Genomic DNA, 14,228 nt, shown 5'->3' with positions numbered 1-14,228 from the left:
TTCTTTAACAGTGCATCAGCACATTTTATTGACACTATTGTATTCTTTAACAGCCACATCTGCACATTTTATTGATACTACTGTTATCTTTAACAGTCACGTCTGTACATTTTATTGACACTACTGTAATGCTTTAACAGTCTTAGGTCGAAAATGACATTTGCGGGATCAAATAGACAATAACACCGGCATATCTAAAAACTCAATATGGTTATGTCCATTGTAAACTGGATTGTTTTTCAACGGAACTAACTGTATATTTGGTAATTCTTGAAAAAAATACCTGGCTACAATCTAACTGTAGACCCTTGAATCGTCAACTTCGCCTGTTCCATTTGCTAATGACGTCACTTTATAATGATGTCATTGACTTTCCGGGTGTTATTGTCTATTTGATCCCAGAAAAAGAATGTAAGTAACCAATCACAATACAGAACACACTCGCCATCAGTTCCCAATACACATTTATTGACACTATTGTATTCTTTAACAGTCGCATCTGCACATTTTATTGACATTACTGTATTCTTTAACAGTCACATCTGCACATTTTATTGACACTACTGTATTCCTTAACAGTCACATCTGTAAATTGTATTTGACAGTCAATCTTCAGCTGTGTAATTTTCCTTGACAGTTACATCTATACACGTTATTGACACTATTTGTATTCTTTAGCAGTGAGATCTTCACATTTATTGACAGATTCATTCCTTATCTGCCATATCTGAATATCTCATTCGCAGCTTTATTTCTTATTGACACCTTTATTCATTAACAGTCATGTCTCTCCCAAATGCTGAAATAACCATATGTTAGACACCAAGATAGCCATAGTTTAATTTATCCTGAGGTGTCGATAAACAAACATTTCTTTCCTTTCCATTATTTTCTAAAAGAGAATCTTGGAGACTAGTCATGGGTAAAACTACACTAGTATCATATTTAGAATATAGAACTTGAAGCGAATCTTGGAGATAAGGCATGGGTAAAACAACATCAGTTTCAGAATATAGAACATGAAACGAATGTTGGAGTCAAGTTATTGGTAAAATGACACCAGTTTTTATCTTCAGAATATAGAACTTGAAGCGAATCTTGAAGATAAAATAAGTCATGCATAAACTACACTAGTTTCATCTTTAAAATATAGAACTTGAAACGATTCTGGGAGAGAAGTCATGGTTAAAATTACACCAGTTTACACTTCAGAATATAGAACATGAAGCGAATGTTGGAGACGAAGTTAAAAATTAAAATATACCATTTTCGTCTTCAGAATATAAAACTTCAAGCAAAACTTGGAAACGACGTACTACGCTTGATCACTAAGTGTCTGTTTTGTAGCTGTAGCTGTGGCTGTGGTCGTATCCTCTCAAGAGTTGCACTATGACGGATGGAGGACTTGTTCTGCAATTTGTTAATAACCAGAGTCGCATCCAGCATGCTGTACAGACCCGAGGATATAGAGAAGTTCTCCTTGTTGCTCTTGCCCAACAACCTGATGCACAAAATGCCAACAGTTTGAAAAAACGTCCGCTTGAATGTTTTGTTAAACAGTATTATTGCCGTTGGATTGATGGTGCCACACAGAAAAGACATCCAAACAAATGACGTCACCAGTTCCTGTGATAAATTTTTACCGTGGGTCTCATCCACGATAGTGACGACATACAAAGGCAACCTGAACAAGGCGTATCCACCAATGATGAAGAGTAATGCTCTCAGGGCTTTCATTGTAGTCCTCCCGTAAGATGTATTCTGCTGCTGATACGATCCGTCGTATAAGTGACTTGGAACTATGACAGCAAAGATTCTGTGGTGATACCTCGCTTCCTTGATGATTTTCACAACCGTGCACAGAATAACAAATGCTGGCAGAAAAGAACCGAGGAATCCGATGACGTAGGAACACGTGGGTTGCACGTCCGTGAAAACCAGACACATTGAATACCTCGGCGCGAACACGTAAACGGACTCGAGGAAAAACGGAAATGTCGTTAGAAAGAGACTGTGGAGCCAGGCGTATGAGATCATTGTGGCGACGGTCCATTTGCCGATGATGCTGGAGTATTTTAGCGGTTGGCTTATCGCCACGCACCTGTCGATGGTCACCATCAACAGGCTGAGAAAGGCAGCCGTGCTTCCCAGAGAATTGCCGAATCCAGAGATGGCGCAAAACGTCTCAGACGAGACAAGCTGGCGAGATATATTCGCCAGTCCTGCAAATGGCGTCACACACACAGCCACCAGCACCTCTCCCAGCGACAGGGACATGAGGAAGAAGTTGGTGTTCGTGTGCAAGATGGTCGTGCGGATGATGATAAATATGAGGACAGAGTTGAGAAACATGCTCAGAAAGCTCAAGACGAAAGCCAAGATGGCCACCACGTTATTGCCCTCATTTTCTGACGTCATTGGGGATGACGTCAGTTGTGTTTTGTTTCTGTAGGCAGTGGCTGGTGATTGGTAGCAAATGCCACTATATTAGCTGTTTGAATTAAATGTTTCTATTAGCTGTGGTTGGTATGAATTCCCCTATTAACTGTGTGCATAAGCTGCTTCTGTTGACAGTAGCTGGTGGAAATCCTCTGTTTATAAGTCACTCGTATTGGCAGTGACTGGTGGAAATCCTCCTACACTTTGTTTGTATCAGCTGCTCCTATTGGTAGTCGTCACTGGGAATTCCCCTATTAGCTGTTTGTACAAGACGATCCTATTGGTAGTCGTCACAGCCTATTGGCTCACTCGGTAGACTAATGGACTCATACACAGACTTATTTAGAAGTCCATACAGTCAGAAAAACGTTTGCCATGGAAATATACTTTGTTTCTTTGTTGTTGTTTTCTTTAGTTGTTGTATTTGAATCAGTTTAAAATTTTGTTGTTTTCAGTCCATCCTGGTAATTATGTGTCCGTTGTTTTATCCATTTTTATATGTACGTACTCTATGAGGATATTCTGATTGGTTATTCCTACCAAAACATTTTCCGTAAAAGGCCAGTGACATTCCAATAAGAAACACTTATAACCCGTTTCTGCGTTAATCATTATCATACCATGATTACCATACAGTCATTATTGTGGGGGTTTTAAGGTGGGCAGTCAGACCATGCTCACGACTGAGCTTATGGCTAGCTTTCACTGTGTGGTAATTCACACGTCTTACACAACAAAACTCTGCTGCGTTAATTTGAAATTCATGCAGGTCGGGTGATACAGAACATCTGTTTTCAAACAATCTTGAGTTGTCGGCCATTTTGAGCACAGAGATGTCTGTGGTTTCGTTCGTCTTCCGTTGGAAAACATCTGAAAAACACAAACATATTATTAGCTTAATGGATGGCATTGCAGTAAACAGTTATAGTTGATTAAAGACGAGAAAGAACATGGACATCAGCGGAATTCCTTGAAAGGGGTTTTTTTATTAATGCATTAGTACAATGATTTTGTTTTCGTTAATATTCATATATTGCGAAGGCGAAAAACTGAAAACAAACAATAATAAAAGAATTAGAAGTAGAAGGAGAAGAAGACGAAGAAGAAGTAAAGAAGGAGAAGAAAAAGGAGAAGAAAAAGAAGAAAAGTAGGAGAAGAAAAAAGGTGCAGTAGAAGAAAAAAAGGAGAAGAAGAAAAGGGGGTAGAACAAAAGGAGGAGAAAAAAAATAAGGAGAAGAAGGATAAACGATGAAGAAGAAAAAGAATGAGAACAAGAACAAGAAAAAACAAGAAGCAGAAGACAATAAAAAAGAAGCCATAACAGGTTTCATTTACACAACCCAAAGATCCCTTCGCAGTGACACGCTCGACACAAAAGCATGGGCGGATACTGGGGAGTGCAATAGGACAGGGTGCAGTAATGAGCAATTTAATAATAATTACTTAACTGATTTTCAGTTCATTACGATATATACGTGGGTTATTGGATATATAAAAAAAATTCGTTTAATATCGGCCTGGTGGGAATCGAGCGAAAGTCGCAATTAAAACTCGCAATCACCGGCGACAATGAAGCTGACAGAGACTATATTAAATAATGCATAGTTACAATGTACGGTAAGCCTGTATATTGATTTTCTCAATACATGTACACAGAAATACAACATATACGCACCAAACCACACACATGCCGGGAACACGCTAATTGGTGCTTATTGAAATAAGATCTGGTGGGGATCTAGATTTTTACGTGGGGGGGTGGGGAATGGGTGATGCGGATCTATAATTTGACGTGGGGGGAGGTGGGTGATGCAGATCTAGAATTTGACGTGCGGTGGGGGGAGGTGGGTAATGCGGATCTAGCATTTGACGTGGGGGGGGGAGGTGGGTGATGCGGATCTATAATTTTACGTGGGGGAGGTGGGTGATGCGGATCTATAATTTGACGTGGGGGGGGGAGGTGGGTGATGCGGATCTAGAATTTGTCGTGAGGTGGGGGAGGTGAGTGATGCAGATCTAGAATTTGACGTGCGGTTGGGGGTGAGGGTGAGGGGAGGTGGGTGATGCGGATCTAGAATTTGACGTGGGGGAGGTGGGGGATGCGGATCTAGAATTTGACATGCGGTGGGTTACGATTTGTGTTAAACGACACCACTAGAGCACATTTATTAATTAAATCACCGGCTATTGGAGTAAAACATTTGGTAATTTTTAAATATAGTCTCCAGAGAAAACATCAATTGTTCCGTTAATAGCACAGCAAGGGATCGTTTATATGCAATTTTCCACAGACAGGATAGCACATAATATCATTACAGTTTTTGATATACTAGTAGCAGACGTGGGGCACTGGTCATTAGTGGGAGTATTTGAAAGCATCTCGACATGACTATGAGTGTTGTTTCCTGAGTGTCCTGCTTGGTTTGCCATCGTGCCCTCCCTATACATTTCATGTTGTATATGTAAGAAATAGTAAAATTACCATTGGCAATATGATACAAGGCATCCGTATCCAATAATAGGCTCTTTCCTGTCGGGTGTGAAGGAGCCGGTATAAGCTGACACCTGCGCCCATGACAGGCGTGCGTTACAACAGCTTGCTCTGAATGTGCACGTTAAGCCCTATGACCTGACCTGACCTGACCTGACCTGACCTGACCTAATAAAAGGCTAAAGCTCAAGGCACAAGGGTATGAGCTACCAGTCGGCAATCTAATTCAAAATTAAGCAGTAGCTCCCCTTTCTCTTTCGATAAACCCTTCCAAAATGTGCCAAAATTACTTTTTAAGAAATTTGAACACAACTTTTCCTTTTTGACTTAATCCTACGGAATATTGAAAATTCAATAGCACCAAAAATGCCTCCGCCTCCCCCCCCCCCCCACCCCCACCCAACCCTTTTCCTGTCCTGTTAAACATACCAAATGACACACAGGCACACACACACACACATGCACACACACAGGCACACACACACACACACACACAGGCACACACACACACATGCACACACACACCTGCACACACACACACACACAGGCACACACACACACACACACACACAGGCACACACACACACACACCTCCAGTTAGAAGATTGATGTATAATTGCCCGTCTCCGATGCAAGCCCTCCTGTTCCCTTTTCCGTTCTACTAGAATAAAAAGTTAAATTTGTTTTGTTTAACGACACCACTGGAGCACATTGATGTATTAATCATCGGTTTTTGGATGTCAAACATTTAGTAATTCTGACATATGGAGAGTAAACCCACCACATTTTTCCATTAGTAGCAGGGATCTTTTTTACATGTACTTTTCTAAAGACAGGATAGCACATACCACAGCCTCTGATATAATAGTACCAGACGTGGAGCACTAGTGGGCGTATTTCAAAGCATCTTAATTACAATATAAATGCCCGTACTCCCCCCCCCCCCATCTCACTCCCTCCTCAGCCCCACCGATTAAGACAAATCTGTTTTCTCTCCCGATTTCGCGAATACAAAAGTTTGTTTTAAAGTTTGTTTTGTTTAACGACACCAATAGAGCACATTGGTTAATTAATCATTGGCTATTGGATGTCAAACATTTGGTAATTTTAACATATAGCCTTAGAGAAATGAACGAAAGAAATGTTTTATTTAACGACGCACTCAACACATTTTATTTACGGTTATATGGCGTCAGACATATGGTTACGGACCACACAGATTTTGAGAGGAAACCCGCTGTCGCCACTACATGGGCTACTCTTTCCGATTAGCAGCAAGGGATCTTTTATTTGCGCTTCCCACAGGCAGGATAGCACAAACCATGGCCTTTGTTGAACCAGACATGAATCACTGGTCGGTGCAAGTGGTTTACACCTACCCATTGAACCTTGCGGAGCACTCACTCAAGGTTTGGAGTCGGTATCTGGATTAAAAATCCCCATGCCTCGACTGGGATCCGAACCCAGTACCTACCAGCCTGTAGACCGATGGTCTAACCACGACGCCATCGGGGCCGATATATAGCCTTAGAGAGGAAATTCGCTACATTTTTCCGTTAGCAGGAAGGGATCTTTTACATGCATCATCCTACTGGATAGCACATACCACGGCCTTTGATATACCAGTCGTGGTGTACTGACTGGAACGAAAAATAGCCCAATGGGGCCCACTGACGGGGATCAATCAGAGACAGACCGCGAAATCAAGCAAGTGCTTCTAACACTGGGCTACGTCGCAAATACATGCTTGTGCATAATATGTTTTATACCGGCCCCGGTGGCGTCGTGGCAGGCCATCGGTCTACAGGCTGGTAGGTACTGGGTTCGGATCACAGTCGAGGCATGGCATTTTTAATCGAGAATGGGAATGGGAACTATTTTCACGTGCCCCTATCCAACATGGTTCAGGCACGTCCACCATGGATCCGCGTTCTGATTTCGTCAGCCCACGGCGCGCCGGGGGGGGGGGAGGCCTCCTACCAGGCATTCTATTGGTCGAAACCGCCTACGCCCTACCGCACCCAAAATAGCACCCTACCACGGCGTCCCCCCCCCCCCCCCCCCATCCCGCCTAACCCAAAGTTATCCATACAGCAATCTGGTCTATGTTACGATGTTAGTATGAAGGGTAGGGAAGGAGGGAGTGATGAGGGTAGGAATGATATGTGGTGAGAACCCGCCAATCACGTCCGGACCGCCGAGGTGGAAACGTATCTCCGATCAGTTGTTTCAGTTATTGGCTCCGAGGTGTCCAAAGGATCTCTTCAGCATTCGTACGCCTACACCCGCAAGGGTGCGTCACCCATACACATGACATAGTCATTGCTATATAAGCCCTAGGACAGTCCAGATGACCACTTATTCGTCAGGTGGACTGCCCCGGTAGCAGTCCGGTTATTTTCATTTAATAAATTAAATATGGACTGCTCAAGTTAATACCAGTTTAAAATTGTTATATAAAAGGGAAAAGGGTACATATATCATTAAAACAATACTTAAAAGGCTAAGAGGAAAATAAACTCATACTAATATTAAAAGAGAGGGGAGTAGTCCACTCAATTTAATCATACTGACCACTCCCTCCTCACACTTTCTTCCCAGATTTACTCATATCATTCAATCCGGTCAGCCAACAAGCGGTGCACCCACTGCCAGGTACGTGCCCCGCTGCTGCCCGACCCGGATACCACTCATAGCCATTCATTCATGCCAAATATTATGGCCAAATACATACATTCATACTCAATAATCACACCATACAATAAATATAAAATCAAACCAAAAACACTTACCGAGATGGGGCGCCGGCAAGCTGTGAACCAGTAGATTTCATTGAGTCTTCCAGAGTGTGTTTGGCTACAACCTACCTGACTGTTACCGCCTCATTGATTCCTACCCCGCCATCCACCACCCTTTCCAACCGCCAGCAGCCAGCGACCTCAAATTAATATCCCAATATGCAATTATCTTAATTCATATTCTGACACCTGTTTGTTTAACATATATCATTATAGCTTTATTTATCTCATTATTACAGTATTTAGGGAGGTTAAACATAATTATTGGGTTAAATTTTAGACTGAACTTGGTAAAAATATTTTTAAGTATATTTCTTTCCCCGCTGTATCGAGTGCAGTAGAATAGAAAATGGCGAACATTGTCCACTCTACCGCACTCGGTACAGTTGGGTTTACTTAACTTGCTAATTCGTGCCCTGCTCTCGTTCAGGCCCATAGAGACTCCCAATCGAAGTCTAGTAATTACTTTAGTAGTCTGTGGGTCTAAAAAGGTGGGACTTTTACTATTTACTTTAGGTTTAATTAAATAGTGCCACAGTCTTGTTTTCCTGTCCCACTCAGTCTGCCAAAACGACATTAGTTTATTATGTGCTGCGGCCATAATTTCATTACAATTTAATTTAATATTAATGTTAATTACTTTATGTGTAAGTGCTTTTTTAGCATTTAAGTCAGCAGTCTCATTCCCAGCGATGCCAACATGCGCAGGGATCCACTCCATCACCACGGTGTGGCCTCTGTCTATAATATAGTTAGTTAAATTAGTAATTTGCGGTATCAAATAAGAGCTGATGGTCTTGCCAGCAGCAATCGCCTGTAATGAGCTCAGCGAGTCCGAAAGTATTAAAAAAAATTTTGGTTCCTTTAATTTATTTATAGTTGATAGGATCCATTTTAGTGCCGACAGGATGGCCACTAGTTCAGTTGTAAAAACTGACACCCGGTCAGTAAGCCGTGCTCGGCACGAAAATGGTTCGTCATTTACATCTTTATTAACATAAAAGGCCATACCTGTCCTACCGGATACCGGGTCCTTGGATCCGTCCGTATAGACACAGATATGGTCAGCATAAAAGTCATTAAGTGCGGCTTTAAATATAATATTTTTAAAGGGCGGAAATTCGGTTTTTAGAGTTTCTTGTCTTAGTTTTAAGTTAACTGTTACATATTTAGATTTATCCGGTATTTTTAACACATTACAGTTATTGCTGAGCTGCAGACCCACCAGCTCTAGATTATTAGCCATACGGTTAGTGTAGTCAAGCACTGATCTATTTAATATGTTACCTACATTAGTATTATCCTGTGTCATAAGAGACACAGGATGGGTTGGAACAACACTCCTAATCTTATACCAGTACTTAAGGCATTGTTTCACTCTCCTCACACTCAACGGAAGTAATCCGAGCTCCACCCTGATGCTGTCATTGGCGGTGCCAAGGTGGGCCCCTGACACTATTCTGAGGGCAACATTATAGGTGGCCTCCAATTTGGCTAATTGTGTAGGAGAGGCATTGCTAAAGGCCTGAGATCCATACTGGAGACGGGAGACAATAAGCGCCTCAAATATGACTAACAGAGTGCGCCTATCTTTAATCGAGATACTGACTCTAAACCCAGAGTGAGTGCTCCGCAAGGCTCAATGGGTAGGTGTAAACTACTTGCACCGACCAGTGATCCATAACTGGTTCAACAAAGGCCATGGTTTGTGCTATCCTGCCTGTGGGAAGCGCAAATAAAAGATCCCTTGCTGCCTGTCGTAAAAAGAGTAGCCTATGTGGCGACAGCGGGTTTCCTCTAAAAACAGTGTCAGAATGACCATATGTTTGACGTCCAATAGCCGATGATAAGATAAAAAATCAATGTGCTCTAGCGGCGTCGTTAAATAAAACAAACTTTACTTTTTTAATATGTTTTTGCATGTAATTAGTGTATTTCAAATTAGGATTTAACAGCACGAGGCCGATATAAAGAGGGTAAAAAAGTTGTATTGATTCTTGCTTTGATACATGGTCATTGCCTTCGTTTTATATGTTGTAAATATCACTTGTTATTGATTTTTCCCACCACCGCCTTGTACTTACCCTAATGGAATGTACAACAACACATTTTATACATGTGCAGCATGGAAGATTAATGCAGAAAACAAACACCGGAGGATTTGTATTTGTTATATAAATACTATTAACTCTGTATTTAAAGATATTTTTTAAACGTAGATATTTTTTTTAAAATATGTAACAAAAAGTATGTGTTTATGGCCAGTTTATGGTATATATTAAAGTTAAAGTTTATTTTCGTTTAACGACACCACTAGAGCACATTGAAATATTAATCATCGGCTAAGTTTGATGTAAAGTCATAGAGGAGAAAATCGCTACATTTTTCCATTTGTAGATAGGGATATTTTACATCCACCATCTCATAGAGACAGGATAGCACATACCACGGTCTTTAATATACCAGTCGTGATGCACTGGCTGGAACGAGATATAGCCCAGTGGGTCTACAGACGAGCATCGATCCTAGAACGTCAGGCGAACGCTTTACCTCTGGGCTATGTCCTGCCCCTATTATATATAATATTATACAGTGAAACCTCTCAAAACCGGACCCTCTGTAAACTGGAATTTCCTCAAAACCGGACCCTCTGTAAACTGGAATTTCCTCAAAACCCGAAGTTTTTCATGGTCCCTTTTCAAATATCTGTACAGAAGAACCTCTCTAAACCAGAAACCTCTTAAAACTGTACATTTCACTTGGTCCCGAGGGTGTCCGATTTAGAGGGGTTTCACTGTACTATATTTGCTTTTGTCGAGCGGGATTTTTTGTGTTTTGTTTTGTTTGTTTGTTTGTTTGTTTGTTTGTGTTTGTTGTTTTTGTTTGTTTTGTTTTATTTTCTTTTGTTTGTTTGTTTGTTTTGTTTTGTAAATAAAGTTCTTTTCCGATCTGTTTTGTTTTGATTATTATTTTTTGTTTTATGAAAAAAATTAGCTGGTGATCTCGAATCACATAACAGCAAATGTATATTGTACTTGGATATTTATTTTACACAGAAAGATAAAGTTTGTTTTGTTTAACGCACCACTAGAGCACATTGATGTATTAACCATCTGCTATTGTATGTAAAACATTTGGTAATTCTGAAATATAGTTTTAGAGGGGAAACCCAATACATTGTTTTTCTATTAGTAGCAAGGGATATTTTATATGCACCATCCCACAGACAGGATAGCACATACCACGGCCTTTGATATACCAGTCGTGGTGCACTGACCGGAACGAGAAATAGACCAATGAGCCCACAGAGAGGATCGATCTCATACTGACCGCGCATTAAGCGAACGCTTTAACACTGGGCTACGTTCCGCCCCATACACGAAAAGACGTCCAGAAAGGAGATTAGAATTAATATACATTTTCAAACTCATTGATTAAAGTTAACGGAATCAACTGAAATGTTATTAAATCCACCTTTCGTGTTCATCTTCCTCTTCTTCTTTGTATGGGATATAACTCAATCGGTACAGAGATCGCCTGAGATGCTGGCGTCGTAAGATCGAATCACCTCAGTGGGCCCATTCTCCTATTGTGTTTTCCCCCGCCTTTACTAATGCACCACGAATGGTATATAAAAGGCCGTGGTAGAACCGTGCATATGTTTAAGACCCCTTTCTGCTAATGGAAAAATATAGCGGGTTTCCTCTCTAAGAATAGGCCTACACACACTAGCTACAACGAGAACATAGATGTAGCACATTGAAACATTTTTCCGTTAGTAGCAAGGGATCTTTTATATGCACCATCCCAAAGACAGGATAGCACATACCACGGCCTTTAATATACCAGTTGTGGAGCACTGGCTGGAACGAGAAATAGCTCAATGGGTCTACCGACGAGTATCGATCTATAGTCCGTCCCATCATTGTATAAAAATGTTGGGGGTTTTTGTAAATAATTTCAGCTTGGTTTGACATAAAAAGAAAGTGTTTTGGTTAAAAGTGTTTTGGAAATAACAAGCAAAATACTATTTCTGTGTGCAATTTAGAAAACAGTCGGATCAGAAAACGAATAACTTTGTGGTAAATTTTATAATATGAAATAAAAAGGCGTTTCCCGTGGGTCGGACTATAGATGTAGACACTACAGTAGCTGTATTGCGTAGAACAATATCATCCGAGGATACCTTCGGGAATTCGTCCTCATAAACTTGTAGATTATTCTGAATAGTGTTTGCCCTAGCTTGTTTTAGCATGGTGCAGCACCATGCCACAGTAGCCTAGCACCATCTTGCCTCAGTCAGCGCCATGCTGCACTGAGATTAAACAAGCCTTTTTCAGTAATTAATTCTAAAATTGCCTTTATTAAACACCCAAAAAGGTATCATTAATTAATAAAGTATGCCTTTTTATATCTTTTGCCATTCATTTATTAAAGCAAGCACATAAATTACATTAATGTTTAGTTTAATTTTTAAAAATGTATTTTTAATGAAAAACAAGTGCCCCGAAAATGGTGAAAATGCCCCAAAAGTGTTTGGTCTACTATGCTTTGCCTAATTTCTAGGGAAATCACTAATTCTGTAAACGTGTCAACTTACTCAACCCACGAGGAGGAATTTATCTCAGTCGGTTGAGCACTCGCCTGAGGTGCTTGAATCGTAGGATCGGACCAACCTCGGTGGCTCCATTCAACTGATTTGGGTTTTTGTCGTTCCAACCAGTGCACCTGGCACCAACTGGTCAAAGGCCGTGGTATGTGCTTTCCTGTAATGGGGAAACTGCATCCAAAACATCCCCTTGATTCTAATGCCAATATATGTAGCGGGTTTTGTCCGATGAATATGAGTCAGAATTACCCAATATTTGACATCCAATGGCCGAGGGGGCGGGACGTAGCCCAGTGGTAGAGCGTTCGCTTTATGCGCGGTCGGTCTAGGATCGATCCCCGTCGGTGGACCCATTGGGCCTATTTCTCGTCTCAGCCAGTGCTCCACAACTGGTGTAACAAAGGCCGTGGTATGTACTATCCTGTCTGTGGGATGGTGTGCATATAAAAGATCCTTTGCTGCTAATCGAAAAGAGTAGCCCACGAAGTGGCGACAGCGGGTTTCCTCTCTCAATATATGTGTGGTCCTTAATCATATGTCTGACGCCATATAACCGTAAATAAAATGTGTTGAGTGCGTCGTTAAATAAAACATTCCTTCCTTCCTTCCAACAGCCGATGATTAATTAATCAATTTGCTCTAGTGGTGTCCTTAAATAAAACAAAGTTTAACTTTACTCAACCCATTGACGTATATATGGAGAGCTGCTCATTATTAAATGTTGGAGGCGCAGACCCTGGTTTCAACCCGTAAATAATGGACACTATGTTTAGTTAATTATTTACAATCCTGTAACTCAAGTTACAATAGAGCGAAAGAAGACTCTATGGCATTAAAACGGGAAATATCCATAAAAATAGACTAGAACTCGAATCAATAACCGCTACTTCCCGGACGCAGGTGCGTTTTTACAAATATGAAAAATGTTATTTTTGGTACTACAAACACCAGGATGACCAGACACACTTTGGTTCTACGAAAATGGATAATCTAAAGAATAAAATATGAGTAATGTTTGATTTTAGTGATCATTAACGGTTCTGATAGAGAAAAATATGCTGTAGTGTTTAAAAATTAAGTTCGCGCTGCCATGTTACAAACACTATGTAAATGCCATGTTATATTATGGCTTGTGTAAAGGATTAAGAATCTACGCATTAAGTGGTTGTTAGTATTACTATACTAGTCACAACAGGTTAAAGGGCCAGTGTCAAAATTTACCTTATGTTTTTTAACAAAAAATATTTAACAAATATAAAAACAATATTTAAAAAACAAAATTAAAAAATATTTTTAAAAAAAAATCAGTCCCAGCCAGTGTTTGGTGATAGGTAATGAAACGTAGGTTACAGACTACGGCCTCCACGAGCACTAGCAAGTGTACCCGTGCAAGGAATAGGACTGGATAACATTTCAACGTATCTATATCCAATTAAGGTTCAAGCACCATGCAAGGAAGAACATTCATCATAATTCATACGTCATTTTGCCACATGCTTACAGCCGGTTACATTAGAGGGCTATAAGAATGCCTGCAATGCAATACAATGGCATGGTTTGGCATCCATGTTCAGCCCTGGAATTAAGAAAGAAAGAAATGTTTTATTTAACGACGCACTCAACACATTTTATTTACGGTTATATGGCGTCAGACATATGGTTAAGGACCACACAGATTTTGAGAGGAAACCCGCTGTCGCCACTACATGGGCTACTCTTTCCGATTAGCAGCAAGGGATCTTTTATTTGCGCTTTCCACAGGCAGGATAGCACAAACCATGGCCTTTGTTGAACCAGTTCTGGATCACTGGTCGGTGCAAGTGGTTTACACCTACCCATTGAGCCTTGCGGAGCACTCACTCAGGGTTTGGAGTCGGTATCTGGATTAAAA

General features: G+C 40.8%; 1 protein-coding gene across 1 annotated transcript; it reads right to left on the bottom strand.

Annotated features, from left to right (window-relative positions):
* Positions 1 to 524: 524 nt before the first annotated feature.
* On the bottom strand, positions 525 to 2,660 carry LOC121387816 (5-hydroxytryptamine receptor 4-like). The gene has a single exon (XM_041519033.1). It carries the CDS (start codon positions 2,416 to 2,418, stop codon positions 1,291 to 1,293), a length of 1,128 nt encoding a protein of 375 aa, XP_041374967.1. The 5' UTR covers positions 2,419 to 2,660; the 3' UTR covers positions 525 to 1,290.
* Between the last annotated feature and the right edge of the window lie 11,568 nt (positions 2,661 to 14,228).

Source organism: Gigantopelta aegis, chromosome 13 (assembly GCF_016097555.1).
Source record: "Gigantopelta aegis isolate Gae_Host chromosome 13, Gae_host_genome, whole genome shotgun sequence".
Taxonomy (NCBI): domain Eukaryota; kingdom Metazoa; phylum Mollusca; class Gastropoda; order Neomphalida; family Peltospiridae; genus Gigantopelta; species Gigantopelta aegis.
The sequence above is the reverse complement of the archived record's forward strand: the minus strand, read 5'-3'. Positions and strand labels throughout refer to the sequence as shown.